This window comes from Oncorhynchus masou, chromosome 18, assembly GCF_036934945.1.
Source record: "Oncorhynchus masou masou isolate Uvic2021 chromosome 18, UVic_Omas_1.1, whole genome shotgun sequence".
NCBI classification, from domain to species: domain Eukaryota; kingdom Metazoa; phylum Chordata; class Actinopteri; order Salmoniformes; family Salmonidae; genus Oncorhynchus; species Oncorhynchus masou.
The window spans coordinates 72,139,821-72,151,749 of NC_088229.1; the positions used below are offsets into that span (position 1 = coordinate 72,139,821).

General features: G+C 41.6%; 1 protein-coding gene across 1 annotated transcript; it reads right to left on the bottom strand.

The window, feature by feature from the left end:
• Nucleotides 1-1,537: 1,537 nt before the first annotated feature.
• Nucleotides 1,538-4,678, bottom strand: zgc:65997 (uncharacterized protein LOC794398 homolog). The gene is made up of 3 exons (XM_064924424.1): nt 3,869-4,678; nt 3,269-3,446; nt 1,538-1,964 (listed from the first exon to the last, which is right to left on the bottom strand). Exons 1-3 carry the CDS (start codon nt 4,190-4,192, stop codon nt 1,678-1,680), a joined length of 789 nt encoding a protein of 262 aa, XP_064780496.1. The 5' UTR covers nt 4,193-4,678; the 3' UTR covers nt 1,538-1,677.
• Nucleotides 4,679-11,929: the final 7,251 nt, after the last annotated feature.

Sequence of the window (11,929 nt, forward strand, 5' to 3'; positions counted from 1 at the left end):
TCTGGTGTCTGTTCAGTATCTGAGAGATATAAGAAAGGTCAGGATTTATTTTTCTAAATCATTTCATTACATGTATTTAACCCCTTATACATTCTCCATTATATACTTCCGTTTATTTTTACAACTGGTGGGGGGCGGGACATTCAGAGAGTCTTGTGAGGCCTGCGGACATTCTAGAGTCTCACCTTTCCACAGAGGGGACAAATTAGTGTGTAGCCCAAACTGTTGGGACACTACAGACAGAGGTTGGCAGATCAGCGACTTTAGAAGAGTCTCCTGACACTTGTGGAGGTCGTAGATCAAAACGGAGAACATCATCGTGTTCTTGACAGTCTCGTCTTTCCGTAGCAAGGTCATATTAATGTTAAACGATAGACCTTTTTTGTGAGAAGCCCGATTTTCGGGATGCCTACTGGTCTGACAAACACTGCTCTAACTGTCTTTCACTGCAGATAGGGCTCATCTCTAGCTTAAACTGACTGATTTTTTTAATGGGGATTTTTTATTATGCTAATTTAATTTTCACGGGGGCGCGGACATCGAGTCCACTTTCTTTTTTTTTTTTAAAGCTATAATGACCCTCGGCCTATATGCACACCAGTGTGTGATAATCGGATTTCTCTGTCTGCACTATGTAACAAGTGCCTGAAAGGATATTATTTGTGTCTGCTGAAATCAAAAAGTTTGTTTTACACTAATCAAAGGCTGTCACCCTAGGAGAGATTTTATCCGTGTCTTGTCCATGTCCGTAATCTGAGGGATTTACATTACCGTTCAAAAGTTTGGGGTCACTTACAAACGTACATACTTACAGCTACAATAGTCATTTAGAACATTATTAACAAGGTCTACACTTTATTTCAGATCAATTTGATGTTATTGTAATGGACAAAAAAAAGTGCTTTTCTATCAAAAACAAAGACATGTGCTGTTTCTGTCGTATTTGCATCACAAATGTCTTGTGAATGAGACTCATTAAGCATGTAGCCTATGAGGATTGGAGTATCCAATAGGCTTTGGTGTGTAGAGTAGGCTTTCACCTGGTACACTGAATTGTGACTTGTATTAGGAGAATCTGGAATATTAATACCATCTAGTGGCCAGAAGCATGAAGTAGTAGAGATACCTTAGAACAACTGACCTGCCTCTATATTTGGAACAATTAGGATATGTTGTCTTTGATGTTTAATTTACCCTCAGAACCAGCAGCTCCTGAACAAACTCACAGAACTAAAGAAAGAAGCTATTCCAAAGTGTTTTCAATACGATTTGCCAGTTACTCTTTAACATTTGTCTTTATTGCTTTCGTTGTTTAAAAAAAAAAGAAAAAAGAAGCCCCAAACTTTTCATGCTCTATTTTGAAAGGTTGAAGGAAGGTGTCTGTTTTAACTGTCACACTTTTACCAACAATCTTACACAGATAATTCAATTTTAATATAAGTAAGACAAGAGCACTAAAGTATCTATTTTCTCATGCAAGCTTCTAGGACACAATATACCACCATCATTCATCAAAAGCCCCATACGCAGAAACTCATTATTTTTAGTACAGTTTATTTTGATTTTTACATTTAACCTTTATTTAACAGTTGGTACAGTCGGTCAGAATATAAGATAAACCTGAGTTGACTGAGGTTGGTAAGCTTTGTCGAGGAATATGTGTAGTGTTGTTACTTTTCACCAGGGCAGTTCTGAACCATCCCAGTTGTAGGCTTTCCCTGTTTTGTCAATATTCAGGCTATCTATAATGCTCATGAGGCAGTGCACGGAGTGGCCCGTGCTGAAGAGCTTGTCCTTGGGCACGTTCTTGTGATAGGGACGAGACAAATCCGTATTCACTGTGCCGGGATGCATGGACACGCACACCACTCTGGGCCTGCTCCTCCCCAGTTCAATGGACAGGTTACGCGTGGCCATGTTGAGTGCTGCTTTGGACATCCTATAGCTGTACCACCCGCCAAGACCTAGACGGACAGACAGACTTCATTCTGAAATGGTTCAACTTACAAATTGAATGGCCACGCCCATATGCTATGCAGGTTACATAATGCCCCTCGCTTTTAAACGTATAGACTGCTTGATGTGTGAATGTGTAACCACAAACTTAAGTCGATAAAATGGTCAAATCATATTAGCATCAATGCACTCTACATCAATGCACTCTATTTGAAATAGTCAAATTTGAAAGTCAAATAGAGGCCCTTAGACACTTAATCATTCATAAGGATGATGATTCATAAGGAAAAGGAGGACCGAGCACGCCCCCATTCTCATCGACGGGGCTGTAGTGGAGCAGGTTGAGAGCTTCAAGTTCCAAGACAGCACACCAAGACAGTCATGAAGAGAGCAAGACAAAACCTATTCCCCCTCAGGAGACTGAAAAGATTTGGCATGGGGCCTCAGATCCTCAAAAGGATTTACTGCTGCACCATCGAGAGCAACCTGACGGGTTGCATAACTGCCTGGTATGGCAACTGCTCGGCCTCTGACCGCAAGGCACTACAGAAGGTAGTGTGTACGTCCCAGTACATCACTGGAGCCATGCTTCCTGCCATCCAGGACCTCTATACCAGGCGGTGTCAGAGGAAAGCCCTAAAAATGGTCAAAGACTCCAGCCACCCTAGACATAGACTATTCTCTCTGCTACCGCACAGCAAGCAGTACCGGAGTGCCAAGTCTAGGTCCAAGAGGCTTCTAAACAGCTTTTACACCCAAGCCATAAGACTCCTGAACAGCTAATCAAATGGCTACCCAGACTATTTGCATTGCCCCTCCCCCTCTTCTACACTGCTGCTACTCTCTGTTTTTATCTATGCATAGCCACTTAAATAATTCTACCTATATGTACATAATTACCTCATCACCGGTGCCCCCCGCACATTGACACATTGCCTTGGTTCCGGTACCCCCTGTATATAGCCCCACTATTATTATTTACTGCTGCTCTTTAATTAATTTGTTATTCTTATCTCTTACTTCTTTAGGGATTTTCTTAAAAGTGCATTGTTAGTTAAGGTCTTGTAAGTAAGCATTTCATTGTAAGGTTGTTTATTAATTGATCGAATTGTTAAAATATTAAACAAATCAAATACAAATCAAAAATCAAATGTAATTTGTCACAACAGGTAGACCTGTTGTATTCGGAGCATGTGACAAATAACATTTGATTTTTGATTTGTATTTGTTTAATATTTTAACAATTCAATCAATTAAGATGATTCTATGATTGATGGGATTGACTTCCAAAAATGATACATATGATGCCTACCATTATCACCAATAGATCCGACTTTTGCAGTGATGTTGACAATGATCCCACTATGCTGTTTGGCTTTCTCTGGCGGCTGCTGGCCAAATGCACCACTACCCTTCTGCAATAGCGGAGCGAAGTACTTGGCCATCACCAATGGTCCCACAGTGTTTGTTGTCAATGTTGAGATTATTCCCTAGAAAAACAACAATGAATGAGTCCGACATTTGAAAAACCACTAGTTTGAGTATACAGTTGAGGGATGGGGCGAGGGAAAAAATGTATCACCTCTCAAATCCATAGACAGTATTCTCAATATAAGGACTGCCAGTCCATGACATCCACATGATCGTTTTAACCATGTTGTGAAGAATGTTGAATGACATTGTTTCCAATCATTAAGTAAATATAGTACGGGTTCTGAGGGGCTATTAAAGTTGTAACATTTTCATCAAGAAAATAACTGTCGTTGATTTCAAAGTCTCAAAAATGTATTTACCAATATAGCCCAGCTATTAACCAATCATAGATTTAGCTTTAGCTGTTCAACGAGCCGTTTGCTTTACTTGTCACTAGTTCCATCACTGATCGTCGTATGACTCGATTTAGCAAGCTTACCTGTGCAGAAACATCCTTCAGGCTGGTCTCACCTTTGCCAGAGGGATGAAGCATCGCTGAGGAGTTGATGATCAGGTCAACTTTGCCGAATACCTTTTTAACATGTTCAGCCGCGCGTTGGATGTCATCTTCTCTGTTTACGTCCAATTTCAGAACTGTAATTTTCCCCGGATGTTGCGCAACTAAGCTCATCAACTCCGCGGCATTGTCCGGATTTCTGCATGTCGCGATCAATGCTCCTGGGGCTTTGTTTATTAAGATATTTCTGCAAAATTCGAGTCCCAGTCCCCTACTCGCACCCTGTACCAGTGCTACGGCAGCCATGGCAAGACGTGAATGCGACGAAGCCACAGCAACGCCCTCTGTGGGTCGTAGAGAAATAAACTTACACAACCCAAAGTTATTTTGTTTTGTAACAAACACTCAATCTAGCTAGACTGAGCGTCTTTCTGTTAGCGCTGTCAGCAAGCATATCACTGGTGAATTAATGAGATCTAGGCCCTGTGTGACCTTAACATTCTATACCCTTCTAATATCACGAAACTGTATTCCATATAGTCAATGTTAACACAACCATTCAATGAAAAATCCACCCAAAACCACTAAATCCCTTTAATTTACAGTGTTCAATAACAATAATGTGTGATATGTGAGAACAATAAAAAAAAATGTGAACAAATGTTTCATTTAGGAGTTAGAATAAGGTTGGTATCAACATGGAAAATCATTGTGGAAATCTGTTACAGGTCAAGTCGACTACAACATCCACAATGCAATGGGCGGGCTGGCTAGCAGACGTATCTACACACATTAAGTTAATACCAAAGACAATATCAGCATGTAACGTAGCTCGTTCGATTTAAACTGTCCTAAACAAACTGCACTATTCATTTAGGCGTATACAATCTCACCATGTTCAACCTGCAGATTGAGTTTGACGTTCGCAACGGCAGATATACTTTTGAGGAGATAGGAAACGTTGTCTATTTTACGTCAATGGGCCGCACGGTGCATTCTGGGCGATCCTGGGACAACTCTCCTTGAAGGAGTGAACGGGAGTCTATTGGGCGCTAGCTCAAAAACCCCAACATAAGCACACGTTTCGTCAACAAGAAGTACAAATATAATTAACTTGCTAACTGTGGTATCGTATAGCTTAGAAATCGTGAGAAAACGTATTTGCGAGAAGAATAGGCACGTTTCTCGACATATACATTGACTTTGAGAAGGGATTGGGTGACGACTAGTTTAGCAACCACTTGACGCAACATGACAACGTCAACCCAATTGGTCAACAGTCTGCTGGGTAGCGCGTTACAATTCCAAATATTCATTGGATTCTTATCTCCTTTCTATAATATCTCAGGCATCTGCACCATGCAATGCACACTGGACTAAAGAGGCAGCCAAATATAGTAATTTCTGTGTTTGCGATGCGCGCAAATTAGTGGAGGAACAAGGTGGAGTTCTTATAGAACGCCAGCAAAAAAAGTATCTATTTACATGTTGCTTATGTGTGCATTTAACACTACTTTTGGAATACAATTGGATTTTAAGGCGCGTATGAATGTCCTGTTTAATATAATGTTTCGTCATCATACACTTTAAACATCTTAAACGTAGATTTCCGCCAAAATGTAAATTTCCGCCTAAATCAAATGAAACGCTATTGGTCGCATACACACATATAGCAGATGTTATTGCGAGTGAATCGAAATGCTTGTGACACTAGATCAAACAGTGCAGTAATATCTAACAATTCATAACAATACACACATATCTAAAAGTAAAACAATATAATTAAGAAATATATAAATATTAGAACGAGCAATGTCGGAGTGGCATTGCCTAAAATACAGTAGAATAGAATACAGTGTGTAAATATAATTAAAGTGACTAGTGTTCCATTATTAATCTGACCAGGGATTCCATGTCTATGTATATAGGGCAGCAGCCTCGAAGGTGCAGGGTTGAGTAACCAGGTGGAACCGGCAGGTGATGGCTGTTTAACAGTCTGATGGCCCTGAGTCTCCCGGTTCCAGCTTTGATGCACCTGTACTGACCTCGCCTTCTGCATGATTAGACTGGTTAGACTGTAAACTCTACTTCCAGACTCACATTAAGCATCTCCAATCCAAAATGAAATCTAGAATTGGCTTCCTATATCACAACAATGCATCCTTCACCCTACCGATCCTCGACTTCGGTGATGTCATCTATAAAATAGCCTCCAACACACTACTCAACAAACTGGATGCAGTCTATCACAGTGCCATCTGTTTTGTCACCAAAGCCCCATACACTACCCACCATTGCGACCTGTACGCTCTCGTTGGTTGGCCCTCGCTTCATACTCGTCGCCAAACCCACTGGCTCCAGGTCATCTATAAGTCCTTGTTAGGTAAAGCCCCACTTAACTCAGCTCACTGGTCACCATAGCAGCACCCACTTGTAGCACGCGCTCCAGCAGGCAAGCTGGAGACTCATCTCCTTCAATAGCTTTAAGCAAAGCCAATTCCTCCTTTGGTCGCCTTTCCTTCCAGTTCTCTGCTGCCAATGACTGGAACGAACTGCAAAAATCTCTGAAGCTGGAGACTCATCTCCTTCGCTAGCTTTAAGCACCAGCTGTCAGAGCAGCTCACAGATCACTGCACCTGTACATAGGCCATCTATCTACCTATCTCATCCCCATACAGTATTTATTTATTTATCTTGCTCCTTTGCACCCCAGTATCTCTACTTCCACATTCATCTTCTGCACATCTACCACTCCAGTGTTTAATTGCTAAATTGTAATTACTTCGCCACAATGGCCTATTTATTGCCTTAACTCCCTTATCTTACCTCATTTGCACTCACTGTATATAGACGTTTTCTATTGTATTATTGATTGTATGTTTGTTTATTCCATGTGTGACTCTGTGTTGTTGAATGTGTCGATGTGTGCTTTGCTTTATCTTGGCCAGGTCGCAGTTGCAAATGGGAACTTGTTCTCAACTAACCTACCTGGTTAAATAAAGGTGAAATAAAAACAAATAAAATGATAGCGGGGTAAACAGGCCGTGGCTCGGGTGATTTATGTCCTTAATGATCTTTTTGGCCTTCCTGTGACATCGGGTACTGTAGGTGTCCTGGAGGGCAGGCAGTGTGCCCCCGGTGATGCGTTGGGCAGACCGCACCACAATCTGGTAAGTCCTGCGGTCGCGGGCCGTACAGTTGCCGTACCAGGCGGTGATACAGCCCGACAGGATGCTCTCAATGGTGCATCTGTAAACATTTGAGGGTTTTAGGGGTCAAGCCACATTTCTTCAGCCTCCTGAGGTTGAAGAGGCACTGTTGCGCCTTCTTCACCACACTGTCTGTGTGGGTGGACCATTTCAGATCATCAGTGATGTGTACGCCGAGGAACTTGAAGCTTTCCACCTTCTCCTCTACTGTCCCGTCGATGTGGATAGGGGGGTGCTCCCCCTGCTTTTTCCTGAAGTCCATGATCAGCTCATATTGTTGACATAGAGGGAGATGTTATTTTCCTGGCACCACTCCACCAGGGCCCTCACCTCCTCCCCGTAGCCTGTCTCGTCATTGTTGGTAATCAGGCCTACTACTGTTGTGTTGTCGGCAAACTTGATGATTGAGTTGGAGGCGTGTGTGGCCACTCGGTCATGGGTGAACAGGGAGTACCGGAGGGGGCTGAGCATACACCCTTGTTCGGCCCCTGTGTTGAGGATCAGTGAAGTGGAGGTGATGGTTCCTACATTCACCACCTGGGGGGGGGGCCCGTCAGGAATTCCAGGAGCCAGTTTCACAGGGCGGGGTTCAGATCAAGGGCCCAAAGCTTAATGATGAGCTTGGAGGGTACTATGGTGTTGAAGGCTGAGCTAGTCAATGAACAGCATTCTTACATAGGTATTCCTCTTGTCCAGATGGGTTAGGGTAGTGTGCAGTGCATAGGTGATTGCATCGCCTGTGGATCTATTGGGGCGGTAAGCAAATTGAAGTGGGTCTAGGGTGTCAGGTAAGGTAGGGGTGATACGATCCTTAACTAGCCTCTCAAAGCACTTCATGATGACAGAAGTGAGTGCTACGGGACGATGGTAATTTAGTTCAGTTACCTTTGCTTTCTTGGGTACAGGAACGATGGTGGACGTCTTGAAGCAAGTGGGGACAGCAGACTGGGATAGGGAGAGATTGAATACGTTGGTAAACACTCCAGCCAGCTGGTCTGCACTCTGAGGACACGGCTAGGGGCGGCTCAGCCTAGTGGTTAGAGTGTAGGGGCAGCTCAGCCTAGTGGTTAGAGTGTTGGACTAGCAACCAAAAGGTCGCAAGTTCAAATCCCTGAGCTGACAAGGTACAAATTTGTTTTTCTGCCGTCCTGCCGGCAGCCTTGTGAGGGTTAATGGCTTACGTCAGCCACGGAAAACAAGAGCCCATAGTCCTTGGGAGAGCACCGCGTCAATGGCACTGTGTTGTCCTTAAAGCGGGCAAAGAAGGTGTTTCCCTTTCTATCTGTAGACCCTGCCACATACAGTACCAGTCAAAAGTTTAGACACACCTATTCATTCCAGTTTTTTTGTTTGTTTAAAAAATATATATTTTCTACATTGTAGAATAATAGTGAAGACAACAAAACTATGAACTAACACATATGGAATCATGTAGTAACCAAAAAAAGTGTTAAACAAATCAAAATGTGTTTTATTTTTGAGATTATTCAAAGTAGCCACCCTTCGCCTTGATGACAGCTTTGCACGCTCTTGGCATTCCCTCAACCAGCTCATGATGTAGTCACCTGGAATGCATTTCAATTAACAGGTGTGCCTTGTTAAAAGTTAATTTGTGGAATTACTTTCATTCTTAATGCATTTGAGCTAATCAGTTGTGTTGTGACAAAGTAGGGTTGGTATATGGCAGATAGCCCTATTTGGTAAAAGACCAAGTCCATATTATGGCAAGAACAGTTCAAATAAGCAAAGAGAAATGACAGTCCATCTTTAAGACATGAAGGTCAGTCAATAGAGAACATTTCAAAAACTCTGAACGTTTTTTCAAGAGCAGTCACAACAACCATCAAACGCTATGATGAAACTGGCTCTCGTGAAGACCGCCACAGGAAAGGAAGACGCAGAGTTACCTCTGCTGCAGTTCATTAGAGTTAACTGCACCTCAGATTGCAGCCCAAATAAGTGCTTCACAGAGTTCAAATAACAAACACATCTCAACATCAACTGTTCAGAGGGGACTGTGTGAATCAGGCCTTCATGGTCAAATTGCTGCAAAGAAACCACTACTAAAGGACATCAATAATGAGAAGAGACTTGCTTGGGCCAAGAAACACGAGCAATGGGCATTAGACGTGTTGGAAATCTGTCCTTTGGTCTTGAGTCCAAATTTGAGATTTTTGGTTCCAACCGCCGTGTCTTTGTGAGTTGCAGAGTAGGTGAACGGATGATCTCCGCATGTGTGGTTCCCACCGTGAAGCATGGAGGAGGAGTTGTGATGGTGTTGGGGTGCTTTGCTGGTGACACTGTCTTTGATTTATTTAGAATTCAAGGCACACTTAACCAGCATGGCTCCCACAGCGATACACCACCCTATCTGTTTTTTGCTTAGTGGGACTTTTTTTGTTTTTCAACAGGACAATGACCCAACACATCTCCAGGCTGTGTAAGGACTATTTGACTCTAGACTATTTGACTATTTGACTCGCCTATAAGAAGGAGAGTGATGGAGTGCTGCATCAGATGATATGGCCTCCACAATCATTCGATCTCAACCCAATTTGGATGGTTTGGGATAAGTTGGACCGCAGAGTCCAAGGAAAATCAGCATATGTGGGAACTCCTTCAAGACTGTTGGAAAAGCATTCCAGGTGAAGCTGGTTGAGATAATACCAAGCTGTCATCAAGGCAAAGGGTGGCTACTATGAAGAATCTAAAATGTAACACATTTTGATTTGTTAACACTTTTTTGGTTACTACATGATTCCATATGTGTTATTTCATAGTTCTGATGTATTCACTATTATTCTACAATGTAGAAGATAGTAAAAATAAAGAAAAACCTTTGTTGGTGAGTACAAACTTTTGACTGGTACTGTACTGTATAATCTTAGCAACTGTTCAAGCAAGAATCAAAATATCATTGTAAGTGTCTGAGAACCACACAAAAAATGAATTTTGTTTAGAAGTAATAAAAACGTTAATCTAGATTATGTTGAATGGGCGCAGATGACGATGGCTTTCTTACTGCCGACGAGAGTATAGGAAAAATGTGCTAGACCCTCCGTTAAATGACACATTTCTCAAGGTAGGAATATCGCAGAAAATATCAATGGCTCATTCAAGAGAAGAAATTCTCCCGCGTTATGACATCTGCCAGTATTAGAACCTGACATGTATGATAGAAGTTTTAACGATTTAAAAGTAATATTCTTATTAACTTCCAATGTAGTGAGAGAGACTTTATCACAGTGCTACGTCATACCGGCCGGATCTCTGCCTGCTTGAACGCCAATAACTCAGATACACATGAAAACATGAAATGACCCAGGGAACCGATAGAACTTTTTATTTATTTATTTCACCTTTATTTAACCAGGTAAGCTAGTTGAGAACAAGTTCTCATTTACAACTGCGACCTGGCCAAGATAAAGCATAGCAGTGTGAACAGACAACACTGAGTTACACATGGAGTAAACAATTAACAAGTCAATAACACAGTAGGAAAAAAAGGAGTCTATATACATTGTGTGCAAAAGGCATGAGGAGGTAGACGAATAATTACAATTTAGCAGATTAACACTGGAATGATAAATGATCAGATGGTCATGTACAGGTAGAGATACTGGTGTGCAAAAGAGCAGAAAAGTAAATAAATATAAACAGTATGGGGATGAGGTAGGTAAAATTGGGTGGGCTATTTACCGATAGACTATGTACAGCTGCAGCGATCGGTTAGCTGCTCAGATCACTCAGAGATGCACAAAAACCAACATAATATTAAAATTGGGTGATCCTTTCCTTTAAACTACGCTTCTTTAGCCTAATTAAAAGCAAATTATACTTTTTAAAATGTAAAATACGTTATAATGTTTTACAGTAAAATAACATTAAATGTATATCCTATTATTGTGTGGGGATTTGTTTTTCTCCATTTAAAACGTCTGTGTGAACAGCTTTGTTGTGTAGCCCCACTGTTCAAACTGGTGAAACCTGATACCATAGCAAGCAAGTAAGTCTGTGTAACACTGTGTCAGGGTCCTACGTAACAATGTTACAATTCATATAGCGTCACTTGGCTTCTTATTTGGCAAGATGCTCTGCTCTGCAGACCCAGCCAACACAGGAGTGATTATAGTGAATTAAAATCGAAGATGATGGTTGGTTTGAGTAGTCATTAGTGTCTTCAAAATTACCCTCAAGTTAAAGATTTTTAGAGTTGATCACTGCTTTGCCACGAGGACAAATACTGATATCCAATTAGACCACGTGATGGCGCTATGTAATATACTGTCCTCAACCAAAAATGGTCTGCTGAATGGTCCATGGTTACTGCCTATATCTGGTGATAATCTCCTAAATCAGTGGTTCACAAACTTTTTATTGTCCCGTACCCCTTCAAACATTCAACCTCCAGCTGCCGTACCCCCTCTGGCACCAGGGTCAGCGCACTCTCAAATGTTGTTTTTTTGCCATCATTGTAAGCCTGCCACACACACACTATACGATACATTTATTAAACACAAGAATTAGTGTTTTTCTCACAACCCGGCTCGTGGGAAGTAACAAAGAGCTCAAGGACCAGGGCACAAATAATAATATTATAATAATCAGTAATTTTGCTCTTTATTTAACCATCTTACATATAAAACCCTATTTGTTCATCGAAAATAGTGAATAATTCACCACAGGTTAATGAGAAGGGTGTGTTTGAAAGGATGTACATAACTCTGCAATGTTGGGTTGTATTGGAGAGAGTCTCAGTCTAAAATCATTTCCACACACAGTCTGTGCCTGTATTTAGTTTTCATGCTAGTGAGGGCCGAGAATCCACTCTCAC